Here is a 12,517-nt window from a genome sequence, read left to right on the forward strand (position 1 = left end):
GGGAGAGACGAGGAGGCATTCAGTACCTTGTGGGACACTGAGAAGGGAGACGAAAGAATGTGAAGTGGTGCAGAGTTAACTGGTGTTCAGTCAATTGCCTGCCCTGCCTTAATTATAGCTGATGTATTTAAGGGAGCTCTCAAAGGTCAATTCAACATTTCAAAGCACAAAAATCCAAAAATACTGCACGAGGAAGAAAAGAAAGAGTCAAGATGGCTTTGAGCAAAAATAGGTGGAGCTCTTACGATGTACTTCATGGCACGATGCCATTTGGAGGATAAACTCAAACTCCTTCTCTCAACAGAGGACAGTTGACAATCCTCTCAAGTTCAAAGTAATCCTAGAAGCCTTTGCACTTCTCTGGTCATAATGCATGCTTCATTTTGGAAAGGGGGAGGGAGTCAAAATTCCTCAGCACTTGTATTTGTCCAAATAGTGCTGGCCAGACCCCAGCCAGTGTTCCAATGAACGTGTTCATTCAGAGGACAGGGCACACTTCCAGGGAGATCACAGTTTAACAGATCAGAGGGAGATGTGTACCAAAGCAAAGTCTTATGACTCGAATACACTCACAAAACCAGGAATATCTTCCCTTTCAAGCACTGGGAGTTTGTTCCTTCGAAGTGTTAGAAAACATAACAGGATCGCCAAAAGGCTACAATACGTGATTTATGTAACAGCGCCGTAATTTTTAATTTTTAATGTTGCATGACTCATCTAAAACACTTTTAAATTAAATCTCTATTTAAGATCAATGCCAAAGGCTGTTTCGTGATATCAACTTCCAAAATGAGACAGTTCTTAGAGCAAAAGGGCCCAGGATAATACAGATGGGCATGTGGCCAAAATCAAAAGTAATCAAAGTAACTTCTGAAAAGAGTCTATGGTGCTTCAGTGCACTCCAGAGAAATGTCTGCGGTAGTTTCTGAGACTCCAAAAGTGCACAACTCACAGACAGGAATTATGATTATAAAAAGGGACAGTTCACCCCCAAATTAAACATAGCCATTAATGACATCCGCCTAAGTTGAGCTGGAATGTTAGCTCAGTGGTGCTAGGTGAGCTAGCAGCGTTGGTTATTCTCCTTCCACGGTGATTTGGTTGGCGGGTGTAATTCGATTTCAAAGAAAATAGTTCCATCATGAAACTACTTACAACAAGCGTGATTTCTTGAAAAGAGTGTTTGTTGACTTTTTCAAATGTATTTTTCTGGAGCTTTAAGGACCACACGCCGAGTACCGTTTTAATAATATTCGAGAGAAGGCAGACATCTTTATGGGCAATATCTCCAACTCGCCAAATTGCACAAAAACTATCTAGGTTGATAAAAAGCAGTACAGCCAAGAGGAAAAATATGTTTTATGAGATGAACTGTCCCTTTAACACAGAGGAGCCAGTGTCATCTAAGACAGAAAGAGGTGGGGAATCTATCCATGGGGCTCAACCTTCTTTCCAGCCTTCACCCCCCCTCCCCACTGGAAGACAAGAACATAAAGCGGGACCGTAAAGCAGCCTGCAGAGGCAATGAGGACCTGTTGGAACAGGCCTGGGCTGCAACAAAGAGCATCCTGCAGCACAACACCACCTCTGTGCACTGTGGGAACAGCCTGGAAAGAGTGTCTGACAGAAGGATACCTTTCTAGCCTCCGACACAACCACAACCAACTGTTTGACTTGGGGAAGCAAGGGAACAGAACAGCGGGCAAAACCAACCGCACAGACTTTTTATAGGCAGCAGAAAAGCACAAAAAAAATAAAAAAACAGGGACCAGAGGATTAGGTTGTCACCATGCTGAGTCTGGCAGAGATGTAGAAAATATTAGTTTGAATGTGACGCCGGTGAACCGTTCTCAACGCTTTAAAGAAATCCAGACTGACATCAAGTCTATACTGGGGATCAAGCTGTCACCCATGTGCTCCTTTACAGTATGTTGCTGAAGCTCTTTACTGAGACCTTTCATGTAGTCCCGCTCCAGATTTGGAACGCTACAAAATACTGCGCAAGGGTTTATGGGGAAGAAAAATAAATAAAACTGTAAATCCCAGAAAGGCTGGAAGTGCCTTTGATCTCACCTGCACCGTGATAGGCATCTGTAACATGTTGTTGTCAACATCCCACACAGACACATTAAAGCCAAATCGCTTTTAACTGGAGCTGAAAAGCAGCAATGGCTTTTCACGGAGCCTAATTCTGGGCTTTCTTTGTGGAGAAGCCATGTAAATCCTTATCAATTATGGCTAACTGCATGCATCTGGCTTGCCATTCACTAAACCTCCCACGCCTGGCGAGTGAGCAGATCCTACAGTACCTCATATCTGTCGTCTCGTTACTCCGGTGATGGTAAATAAATTGACATAGCCAAGCTTAAAGGCCCAGGAGCCTTAATCCACTCCTGAATCCTAAATATGCACACTGAAAAGAGCACATACTTTACATTTACAAGGTACGGGCATGCTTTTTTCTCTCTCTCAACAATTAAAAAAAAAAAAAAAAAAAAACTACTTTTGCTTCAATTATAGGTCTGCATGAGTCTGAACACGATTTGCCGTGCTGTTAACAGTCTTCAACCACACCTTTGATATTAAAATGTTGGAAGAACATTAGATGTCATGAATAGTTCGAGCAAAACAAAGCTGTCACATAAAAAGGTTGGCAACCTCAACCAAAGCCATGTTTTTCATGGATAAGTAAAAATAGATGGAAAACAGACTAACCGCAATAACACCTGCATGTCATCACTATTGTTTGAGGAATTTAGATTTTCTGTCATCACACGCTGAGTGGGAGCCGCGGCTCTCGGAAAGATACAGCGAGGTGTACACCATGGTCACTACATTATCTTGATGGCGTACAGCAACAAGCATGGTTTGGTTTGTCACACAGTGGAGGAACGGTTTTATAAGTTAGAGAAATGTGTGAGAGAGGGATTGGTGAATTAAACATTTTCAGATCAATGTTTTTTTTTTTATATATATATTTGACCTTTTTCCATTCTAATCTATTGACATTGAATAATGAATCTGCAGTATCTGTATTTTTTCCATTACTGTGTCATGGGTGAATATCCAAGTTCAATAACACTGATCTTGTGTCTGTTTGTACACATAAGAGCAGTAGAACATCTACCACACTGGGAGGGTCTCCTGTGACAAAATAGCTCACAGAGCACCAGGCCAATGTAAATGTATATCTAGGCACAAAGGATGCCAAGTGGTAAGGCTGTCCATCATGAACAAGTAGCCCCACTCATCCACATTGCTTCAGTGTCTTCGAGCAAGGCATTACATTCCTGACAGCTTTTGAAGGCGCTAGTCACCGAGAACAGGTGCCCACCCTGGAACCGTGTCCAGTGGGATCCTCTTTTCACTGGGCATGTCTGGAGGTAGTGAGGACGGGAAGCCCCGGTGTGCGACACCTTACCTGCATTAGTTTCCCCTCCGCGTAGCCGGCACTTCCTCCCACGAACACCCCTTCCAGGGTGATGGGCTTCCCCGCCGGCTCGTGATTCAGCAGTGCCACCTTGATGACCGCTCGGAGGGCCGGCCGCTCGGACTCCAGGCCCGGCTGGCCCAGCACCACCTGCAGGGCCGCCATGAGCAGCCACGGCCAGAGCCCGGCCAGGCGCCGCTGGGGGACGGTCATGGCCTCGGCTGTAGCGGCGGTGCCCGGCCGCACATGGTGGACTTCAAAGCAGGCGAGCACCGCGGATAAACAAACGGAGGAAATATGTATATATGTATATTTATACGTCCCACTTCTTCTGGTCGCCTCGACGACTACTGCTAAACAGATCAAATCCAAACTGTTAAAGCCGGAGGACTGCCATCATAACTCCCAATGTCCCAAAACTTCCATTCAGCACCAGAGTTAATATTCAAACTGTGCACGCTGGAGAAATGCCTGTCACTCTGCGGCCACATGGAACAACGCGCCTCCTCACAGATATCTCCCGAGATACGAGGAGCTTGAATGAACTTTTATCCAGTGTCATTAACGTGGGTGGCGAAAGAGTGCCCGCTGAAAGGCACCATGGAGACACTTGAAGGGTGCACCGGTTCCCGGCAGCCGGGTCTTCATGAGACACTCAATGTCCTCATCGGTAACGCGCCTGCGTTACAGCGGAGCTGCGGTATCCTCTCCCAGAAGGGCCGGTCCTGGAGACGGTGTATCGATCTTCATCCGTATCCAAACTGCCAATAATATTACGGCGTACAGCAGTCACTGCAGCGTACAACCACACAGCACGAGTTGACACGCAGCGTCAGAAGACAGCACATCCTGTGGGCGCCACACTTTCTGGTTAAATCCACAAACGGCGACAGCGTGATCTTCAAAGGCTGAGTTACAGGTTGCCGCCGGAAAGTTATGAGGCATGCTGTCGGGCAGCGCAGCGCCAAAAAGTTGGGTAATATTTTTTTACAACCAAAAGGATTGCGACAAATAATCCTCGAAGACGTTGTTAAATGCAGTACAGCGCTCTATCTAATTATTAACCAAAGCAATGGACCGTTGCCTGACTTCACTCATAACTTGGTCATTTTACTGGGTCCGAAAACCAAAGCGACTCCTCGAACAGACGCATCAACTTCTTCTCTAGAGTCGCTCGTCATTTAAACCAACTCGCTGTAAAAAAAAAAAAAAAAAGGAAAAAAAAGAGAGAGACAAGAAAACAACCATTCCCGAGTTCAGTGCCTCCGCTGCACTATAAGAAATTAGATACGATCCTCTTGAGGACACCGACGGGAAATCAATCGTTAATCAAAACCATCAACGATTACATAGTAGCACCACTACGCAAAGTACGGAGTCAAAGTGGTCCAAACTCGTCGTGGTCTCCATGTAAAGCGGATAACGTGGAGAGACGCCGTGTACAGTTATAACACCGTCCCAAAAGTCTACCTCCCGGACTGTCTCTCGCTCCCCTGGGATCTCATTGACACTCTCTACCTGCTCAGTGTCCTGCTGCCTTCCCGGGCGCTCGGAGATCGGGAACTTACGACATGATGCACATGCACGAACAGATGTGTTTGGGGAAGGATGGGTTTTTGGCACCTGAGTTATTTGGACGACGTAGAAACCGTGTGGACAAATGTTGTTACGGGTACTTTAACGTACCATGATGACGCTACCATCAAAAATCAAAGTACACGTTCCAACGTGTATTTTCCCCTATTTTCACACGATGTCATGTCAAATTGCAGTCTTTGATAATGACCAGCAATCAAACATCACTGGCATCACCGGCTTCGTTTTCAGCCCACAAACACGTGCGTGTTACAGCATTGACAAAAAGTTTCAAGTCATGATATAAGGGGAGCTTTCGAGTAGCACCTGAAGGCCACTTTGAAGACTGAGGGCGGAGCAGCCGCACAGCAGCGGGGCTGATCAAAAACGAGCCAGTGGCTCCCTCTAGTGTACATGATCCGACACAACCAGCAGACCATCTCAGCACACTGCTGCAGTGTCAACAAGAAATAATGAAATACACACAACAAACCATCCGCCTCAATGATTGGAAATACATTTCACTTTAATATAATATTTTTGGTCACCATCACAAAGCCAACAATCACTCATAAATTTAATAATGATATGCTCAAGCAATTTATTCAATGTTTTCTCCCCCATTACAGCACTTTGTTCAAACTCGCTACGAGAAAAAACCCACTAGTTATGATATTAAAAGCAGACTGTAAGGCAAACCTGCACATTAAAATGGGGAGAGGCTGAGCTAGCCTTGCTGTATAATTAAGCTTGTTACATTTTAAATAATGTGTTAAAAATGTAGAGGCTAAATTTAATTGATTTGATTCTTTTTAAAAATGTACTGCAGTACAAGTAGTTATAATTCCTTGAGAAAGGATAAAATATGACTGAGTGTCACTTAAATTTACCAAAGTCACTTAAACATTTGGAAAAGGCACTACTATTAAAATACACACACATGTACAACATATAAATACTTTCACGTTTTAAAGATATTACAATTAGAACACATCAAACCTGCAAAAAATAATCAATAAAAGGGAAATATAACTGGTTATAGTGAGAACTGAAGATCACATTCTGAAGTGAATCAAGACTCCCTGTCACATGCCAATCATATCGACAAGCTGAGAAACGAGAAATAAAACCAACTGTCAGTAAACTAGTTGCAGTGATGACTTGAAAAAGAACATTCACGTTTTCAATGGCACTAATTTTACTCTGAATGTGCTCCCTAAGTGATCAATGATCTCTTACCTAAAGACCATGTGTACTTCCTGTGCTTCTGCTGTTGTAGGCCTGACTCATCCCCCTCAGAGTCTCACTAACCCCAGAGGTTTTTGCATCATCAGAGGTAACCTTGCCACAGCACAGAGGAAACGACAGCAAATAATGTACAGGTCGTCTGCTAAGTCGTTACACATTCTCTAATAATGTAAATGCCCTATCAAATGTAAAAAAAAAAAATACACATCATGTATGTATATTGTTACTTGCAAACTGCTGGACAGACGTCCCCCAGCCTTTCCTGGCAAAGAATCATGGCTTAAGAAAAAAAGAGCTAAGTGCTTTCAGGAGATCTACAGTGTCGAGGCTTACCTCCAATATGGCATCTTCAGGCATTTGCTGAGGTCCCTGGCCCCGCTGTCCGAATGCGACTAGAGCAGCCTCACCTGTCACAGATAGTACAATGGGTCCAGAACATGGAGGGTGATCACCAAGCATGGTGTTGATGGAGAACGGCAGCAACACAGGGTCTGGCTTCTCTGGGGTCACAATGCGAACCAGGCTGGTATTGGGCGGAGCTGGCATGACGTCTTCTGCCATCTGGAAAATTGTGTCCAAGTTGATGCCACATTTTTTCACCTCCTGGACTTCCTTCTCCTTTGAGTCCTGGTTCTGAACAACATGGCGCAGCATGTTCACGGGATATCTTGCCTGAAACAGTGTGTTAAAAAAAGAAGAAGTGTCTTAGACAGTGTGTTCAGAGCACTCCATCTTCATTGACTAATCAGATATGGTGTGCATCATTGCATTACATAACAAACTAAATAGCTCCCATTCACCCGCCTGGTAATTGGGAGAGAAGGACCCCGTCAGAAGTCCACTACCTGCCATATGTGATGCCACGATGTACGGATGGTAGCACTGGCAAGCTTCAACCAGGACAAAACATAACATCTTTTATTATGACATACAGGTTTCGGGTTTGGAGTTGAAGTCAACATTTTTGCATTACTAATTAATGAATAAACACAGATTAGTACATTTTCGTGTATTGCAAAACATTGTAGCTTAAATATTTTCTGCTCATTATTTTAGTAAAGTGATGTAAATAGTGTGTCGACAACTCTTCCACACATACTCTTAACAGTCTAACTGATTTGATGCTCACGTGAAGAATAGTAGCCAGGCAGACGTTGTGCATTTGTATTTCCATGGTTTGCACGAGCCAGTAAACCCTGCTGACCGTGCACAGCTTTAGAGCTTGAGGCTACTCCAGTGTACTGGTGGCTTAAAAATGCTGGTATCCCTTTATCTGCGGCAAAGACAGTAGGCGTGAGAGCTGCACTGTGACCCCTCGCCAGGAATCGCGGTGGAACTGGGGTTCCACTGTGTGCTGTCACTGCCTGAGCTTTATTTGGAGAGGAAGGACGAATCAACTCCTGATGTGTGGGACTCTGCATGGATGAACTGTCTGCAGAAACAGGAAAAAACAAAGAATGACAACAACCTGTTCTCCGGCTTCCTCCCACAGTCCAAAAACATGCAGGATGTGAATAAGTTAATTGATGACTCGAAATACCCCTTAGGTGTGAATGGTTGTCTGTGTCTCACCTCCTCCATTGGATGGGATCCACCGGAACCTACTCGGGGTCTTAGTTTTCACCTCCAAACCAGCTTTTATCTTCATCTTGTTGTGGACAGTGAGTCTCCTCAGGCTCGCAACAAGTTCGGGGTGCTTCAGTTTGAAGTTTGGGTTGTGGAAATAATGGTAGCCAGCGAGGCCCGCGTTCCGAGTGGATTTCCTGAAGCCGTACAGATTGAGCTGACGGACGAAGCTTGAGAAGTTGGTCGTTTTGAAGGCGTCAGCGTCGTCCGAGGTGTCGGCCCGAGGAGAGAGGACCTGGGTCTCGACACGACGCTGATCGATAACCACCTCCTCGCCGAACTCGTCCCAGCTGATGGCTGTATTTGCCGGGTTGTTCACCAAACGCCATAATTTTGCGGGGAAGCAAATTGGGTTGACGCTGTCAGGGAGTGATATTTCACCAGCATCCATGGTTTAACCTGTAAAATTGATTTTAATAAAGAGGAAATGTCAGGAAAACATCCTCGGTTTGGGTGTGAATCTTAGCTAGTTTACTAACTTCACTGCCGTTTAATTACGCGATAGTAAATGCACATTTAGGGAAGGTTTCCTAACTGCGTCCTGCTTGAGCACCTTTCCGTAATGCTAACGTTAGGTAGCTAATTACCCACCTGCACTACCAGTTACGTTAATGTTATAGGTTATGAAGTGACATAACGTTAAAAAATAACGTTTTATAATGTTAAAGTAAAAAAAGCTGTAATTTGTTGACCGTTAGCGCCAATGTTACTAAAGTCACAAGACCCGAAATGCTAACTTTTAGTGTTACTGCTAACATAAGTTAGCATTAGCGGGTGTTAAGCCAACTCCTGTTTATTATATATTAAAATGATTTTCAGCACAGCGACGTTAATTCAATTTGCATGAAATTAATTCGATATATTATTGTATTTGTTGAGGAATAAGAAACACCCAGATAGGTGAACTGTACCTGGTTTCGCCAAAATGTCTCTTTGCTGTTCTCGGAGCCGTTGGAAATCCCCAAACCGTTGAAACATTTTTCAAACACCGATTCAGTTACTCGGTATTCTCCTGCTGGCGGTTAATGACTCGGTTTGTGTGTCCGGGACAACTCATTGGTTGAAAAGTATTCAAGTAGTTCACTGCTACTTAAACTACCATGATAGAGTCTACTCCTGTGTTCACAATGTTATTACACAAGTATTAGCAGCAAAATCTCATCAAAAGCATGCTCCTTGTACAGAATCTACTCTATCATACATGTTAGATCCTTGATACTGAATATATATGCAATATGGTTGCAGCTGGTCTAGTAACATCACATTTTATAAGATATAAGATGATTTTCTTTATACATTTTATTTTGTAAAGTAGTGACAATAGCTGTCAAACGAATGCAGTGGAGTGCAACTTGCAATGTATTTACTGAAATAAACTATAAATAAACTAAACTTAACTCAAGTATAGCACAAGCATGAGTAAATGCATTCAGCTACTGTACAACATATGGACAAATTAGCTCTAAATAACTATAATAATGAAATCGTGAAAAAAGACGGGAGGAAGGGTAAGTGAAATTTGAAATGTTATGAATGTGTTCATAATGAAATGGTCGGGGTACCATTCAATTTATCAGATTCAAGTTAATATGTAGGATCAGTGAGGAGTGTCTGACCCAGAGGAGATCAGTGTGTGGATCATAGGGCTCTAATATAGAGACAATCATGGCAGCATTATGAATATGCAGATCTTAAAATGCGAGCCTGGGGCAAGTGAGTCCATTAAGTATATGCATGACAAGTTTATAGACATAGCAGAAGCTATCCATGACTATCAATCAACCCAAGCATAATCCCTGTAACTGAAATGTTTGGTTTTGTATGATGAAGTTAATATTTTTATACAGGCGCACACCAGGACCCCTCTGCGCTGGTTTGAACGAGGTCCTCATATCCAGTGACGTAAATCCCGGGCGACTGGAATTACTCAAAACAATAATCCGTTTGCTATTTCTGTATTACACTAGTAATTTCTCCAGGAGCTTAACATAATGGCATTGGAAACGGTCCCTAAAGACCTTCGCCATCTGCGAGCCTGTCTTCTTTGTTCTTTAGTGAAGGTAAACTATGAAATACCAGAAAGAATCGCTCAAGCTAGCATCTGTGCTAACGTGTAGCCGCTCTCTACGCCGTATTTTCTTCTGTTGTGTCTTAACACGTGAACTAAAACGTTAAGGTGATGCTTTCACGATGTCCTTTATTAACCAAATAACACAGAACAACCTGAACTCGGCCCGTACTCGTTTACAATAGCGCTAGTTTGTTTGTCTTCTTACAAGCCACGCATGTTTAGCTAAACTCACATTTCTAGCACCAACTCTTATAACGAGGTCACTAAAGTAGATTAATCACAGCAGTGGGTCAGTTGACCCTGATAAAAAGTCGTCTTGATACACCAGATCATGTCTGTTGGTCTAAGTAGCTTGTATCTCACTTTACCTGTTTGTTGTGTCCATGCATCGCTCTTATTGTCCTGGATTCATATAATGTAGTACGAGTCATAATGTAATGTATCTTTGTCTTCTTTAGACCATTGACCAGTTTGAATACGACGGCTGTGACAACTGTGAGTCCTACCTTCAGATGAAGGGCAACCGAGAGATGGTTTATGAATGCACAAGTTCCTCATTTGACGGGTAAGCATTGATTTAGTATTGATCAGTCAAACAAATGGATTGAGCAGTTTTTCTTAATATTGACCTCTTACTATCTGTGTGTCCACAGCGTGATAGCCATGATGAGTCCTGAGGACAGTTGGGTCGCTAAATGGCAGAGGATAGGTAAGGATGTACTGTAAGCGTGTACTTGTCTGTCCATCAGGGAGAAACTCTAAATTAAGCAAAGAGACAGAGGTGAAAAGGACAACAACATAAGAAGTCAGCTGATAATTTTGTTCGTCTTTGTCACTCAATGTGATGTCAGTAAGGACCTTTAAAAAAATATGCATCAAAGTTAGTAAACCCAATGTTCAAGTAGTCATTTTCAGTTTGATTCATGATACGATTAATATAATTTATGTATACGTTTTGCTCCATCCTACAGGCAACTTCAAGCCAGGTGTATATGCAGTGTCTGTGACAGGCAGACTACCTCCAGGTACATTTGATCTAACCTTATGCAGCAAATGAAATGTTTGGCTTTTCCTTGATCGGAATTCCTTCCTTTATTGAGTGTTACATTTATTTTCTCCTTTTCTGAAGGTGTGGTGAGAGAGTTGAAAAGCAGAGGAGTGATCTACAAATCCAGAGACACGGCAGTGAAGACATAATGGCTGCTCCCGGTTTAGCCACACCAGAGCCGTGTCATACTGCAGCGTCAACTCCAGGAAGAAGTCACAACAGTGGGACTGCATTTGATCATTTTGATTGCCTTATGACACCGCTCTTCAACTGTTTAATTTGTGTTTGTTGTTGTGATTAGAGATATTACCATGTGTGGGGAGAAGAAGGTGGATATTTTTTATTTCTTTGAATAATTGAGGACAAGAATAAAGGTCTGTTTTTTATATATAAAAAAAGAAACCATGAGTAATTGTTTTTAGCATAGTGATGTTTGTTGATTAAGGGGCTAGAAGTCGGTGAATTTCAGTGGACAGTGAAAGTATTTCCAGTGCCAAAGATGATAGAGCACACTGGAATTCCCTGAGGAAACGTCCATAAAACAGCTTCCTAAATTCCCCTGAAAGAACTATGACAATCAAAACCCATCGGGGTCCACAGTGTCATATGGCCCAACATTAATCAATAACTTATTTGCTCACTGCAAATGATAGACACGTCTTTGAACACTTACAAAACTAATGACATTCCCATCAGCTTTACTCTGTGCTAATGAGCTAATGTTAACATGCTAGCACGCTCAACCTGACACTCTGAGCATGCTAACTTTAGCATTTAGCTCTGCTGTACTGCCTCACTGAGCCACTAGCGAGGCTGTATTACTGTATTCTTGTTACATCATAATCTATAATGATATTAAACACACCCGTGCTTATTTATTTGGGCCACAAGATGGCGCATTTACCTGAGTACTGGAACGACGGGCAGTACCAAATATTGCCAGTAGGGGGCAATCAGCCAAACTAATGGCGGTGTAACTGTTTCTCACCTGCTGTGTCATTAATAGTTTCCCCAGTTACATTTTAAATGCCTTCCGGTGTCCATCGCTGCTGTAGCTGCAGTTTGATTGTACTATAGTCTGTAATCAGATCTGATGTTTGTGGGTTGTGTCTATTGTTAGCTGATGTCCTGAAGAAGAAGATTTGTTTACTGCTGGGGGCGCTGCATGGACATTGTCTAATTTCACTGTAACCTGATGGATCAGGAGGACTCTTTAAATACCTGCAAGTGAGCACAGTAAGCTCTTGCTGTTGTCTTTAAAGGTCTCATTGCAGGGACATGGTGCTGGTATTAAGCTCCAAGGCATGCCTAGTGAGACAGCGGCAGCTACACTTTAGTGAAGTATTATAGTGCACATTATAGCATACACACTCCCTGAATACTCCCTGAATCCTGTCAGAACATCAAAGTGTTAGAAATCAGTCCAGGATGTGGAGCACACACAGAAGGAATTCAAAGGGCCGCCTTAAGACATACAGATAAGCACAAAAATATATAAATAAATGAGAAAATATGTCCC

At 43.0% G+C, this 12,517-nt stretch overlaps 2 protein-coding genes and 1 long non-coding RNA gene across 3 annotated transcripts in view; 1 reads left to right on the plus strand and 2 right to left on the minus strand.

The window, feature by feature from the left end:
* Positions 1–4,908, minus strand: part of rnf43 (ring finger protein 43) — a 77,889-nt gene extending 72,981 nt beyond the window's left edge. The window contains exon 1 of the mRNA XM_084028939.1: positions 3,422–4,908. Coding sequence (XP_083885065.1) covers positions 3,422–3,643 — 222 coding nt within the window. The 5' untranslated portion in view covers positions 3,644–4,908. The remainder of the gene's footprint in view (positions 1–3,421) is intronic.
* A 1,045-nt stretch (positions 4,909–5,953) lies between these two features.
* LOC311025703 lies at positions 5,954–6,918 on the minus strand. Its single transcript, XR_014598413.1, has 3 exons — positions 6,587–6,918; positions 6,245–6,346; positions 5,954–6,114 (listed from the first exon to the last, which is right to left on the minus strand). It is a non-coding gene; the product is annotated as an uncharacterized lncRNA (long non-coding RNA).
* A 2,855-nt stretch (positions 6,919–9,773) lies between these two features.
* On the plus strand, positions 9,774–11,400 carry supt4h1 (SPT4 homolog, DSIF elongation factor subunit). The gene is made up of 5 exons (XM_084028679.1): positions 9,774–9,939; positions 10,409–10,515; positions 10,604–10,659; positions 10,922–10,975; positions 11,080–11,400. Exons 1-5 carry the CDS (start codon positions 9,871–9,873, stop codon positions 11,145–11,147), a joined length of 354 nt encoding a protein of 117 aa, XP_083884805.1. The 5' UTR covers positions 9,774–9,870; the 3' UTR covers positions 11,148–11,400.
* Positions 11,401–12,517: the final 1,117 nt, after the last annotated feature.

Source organism: Eutrigla gurnardus (assembly GCF_963514095.1).
Source record: "Eutrigla gurnardus genome assembly, chromosome: 15".
Lineage (NCBI taxonomy): Eukaryota > Metazoa > Chordata > Actinopteri > Perciformes > Triglidae > Eutrigla > Eutrigla gurnardus.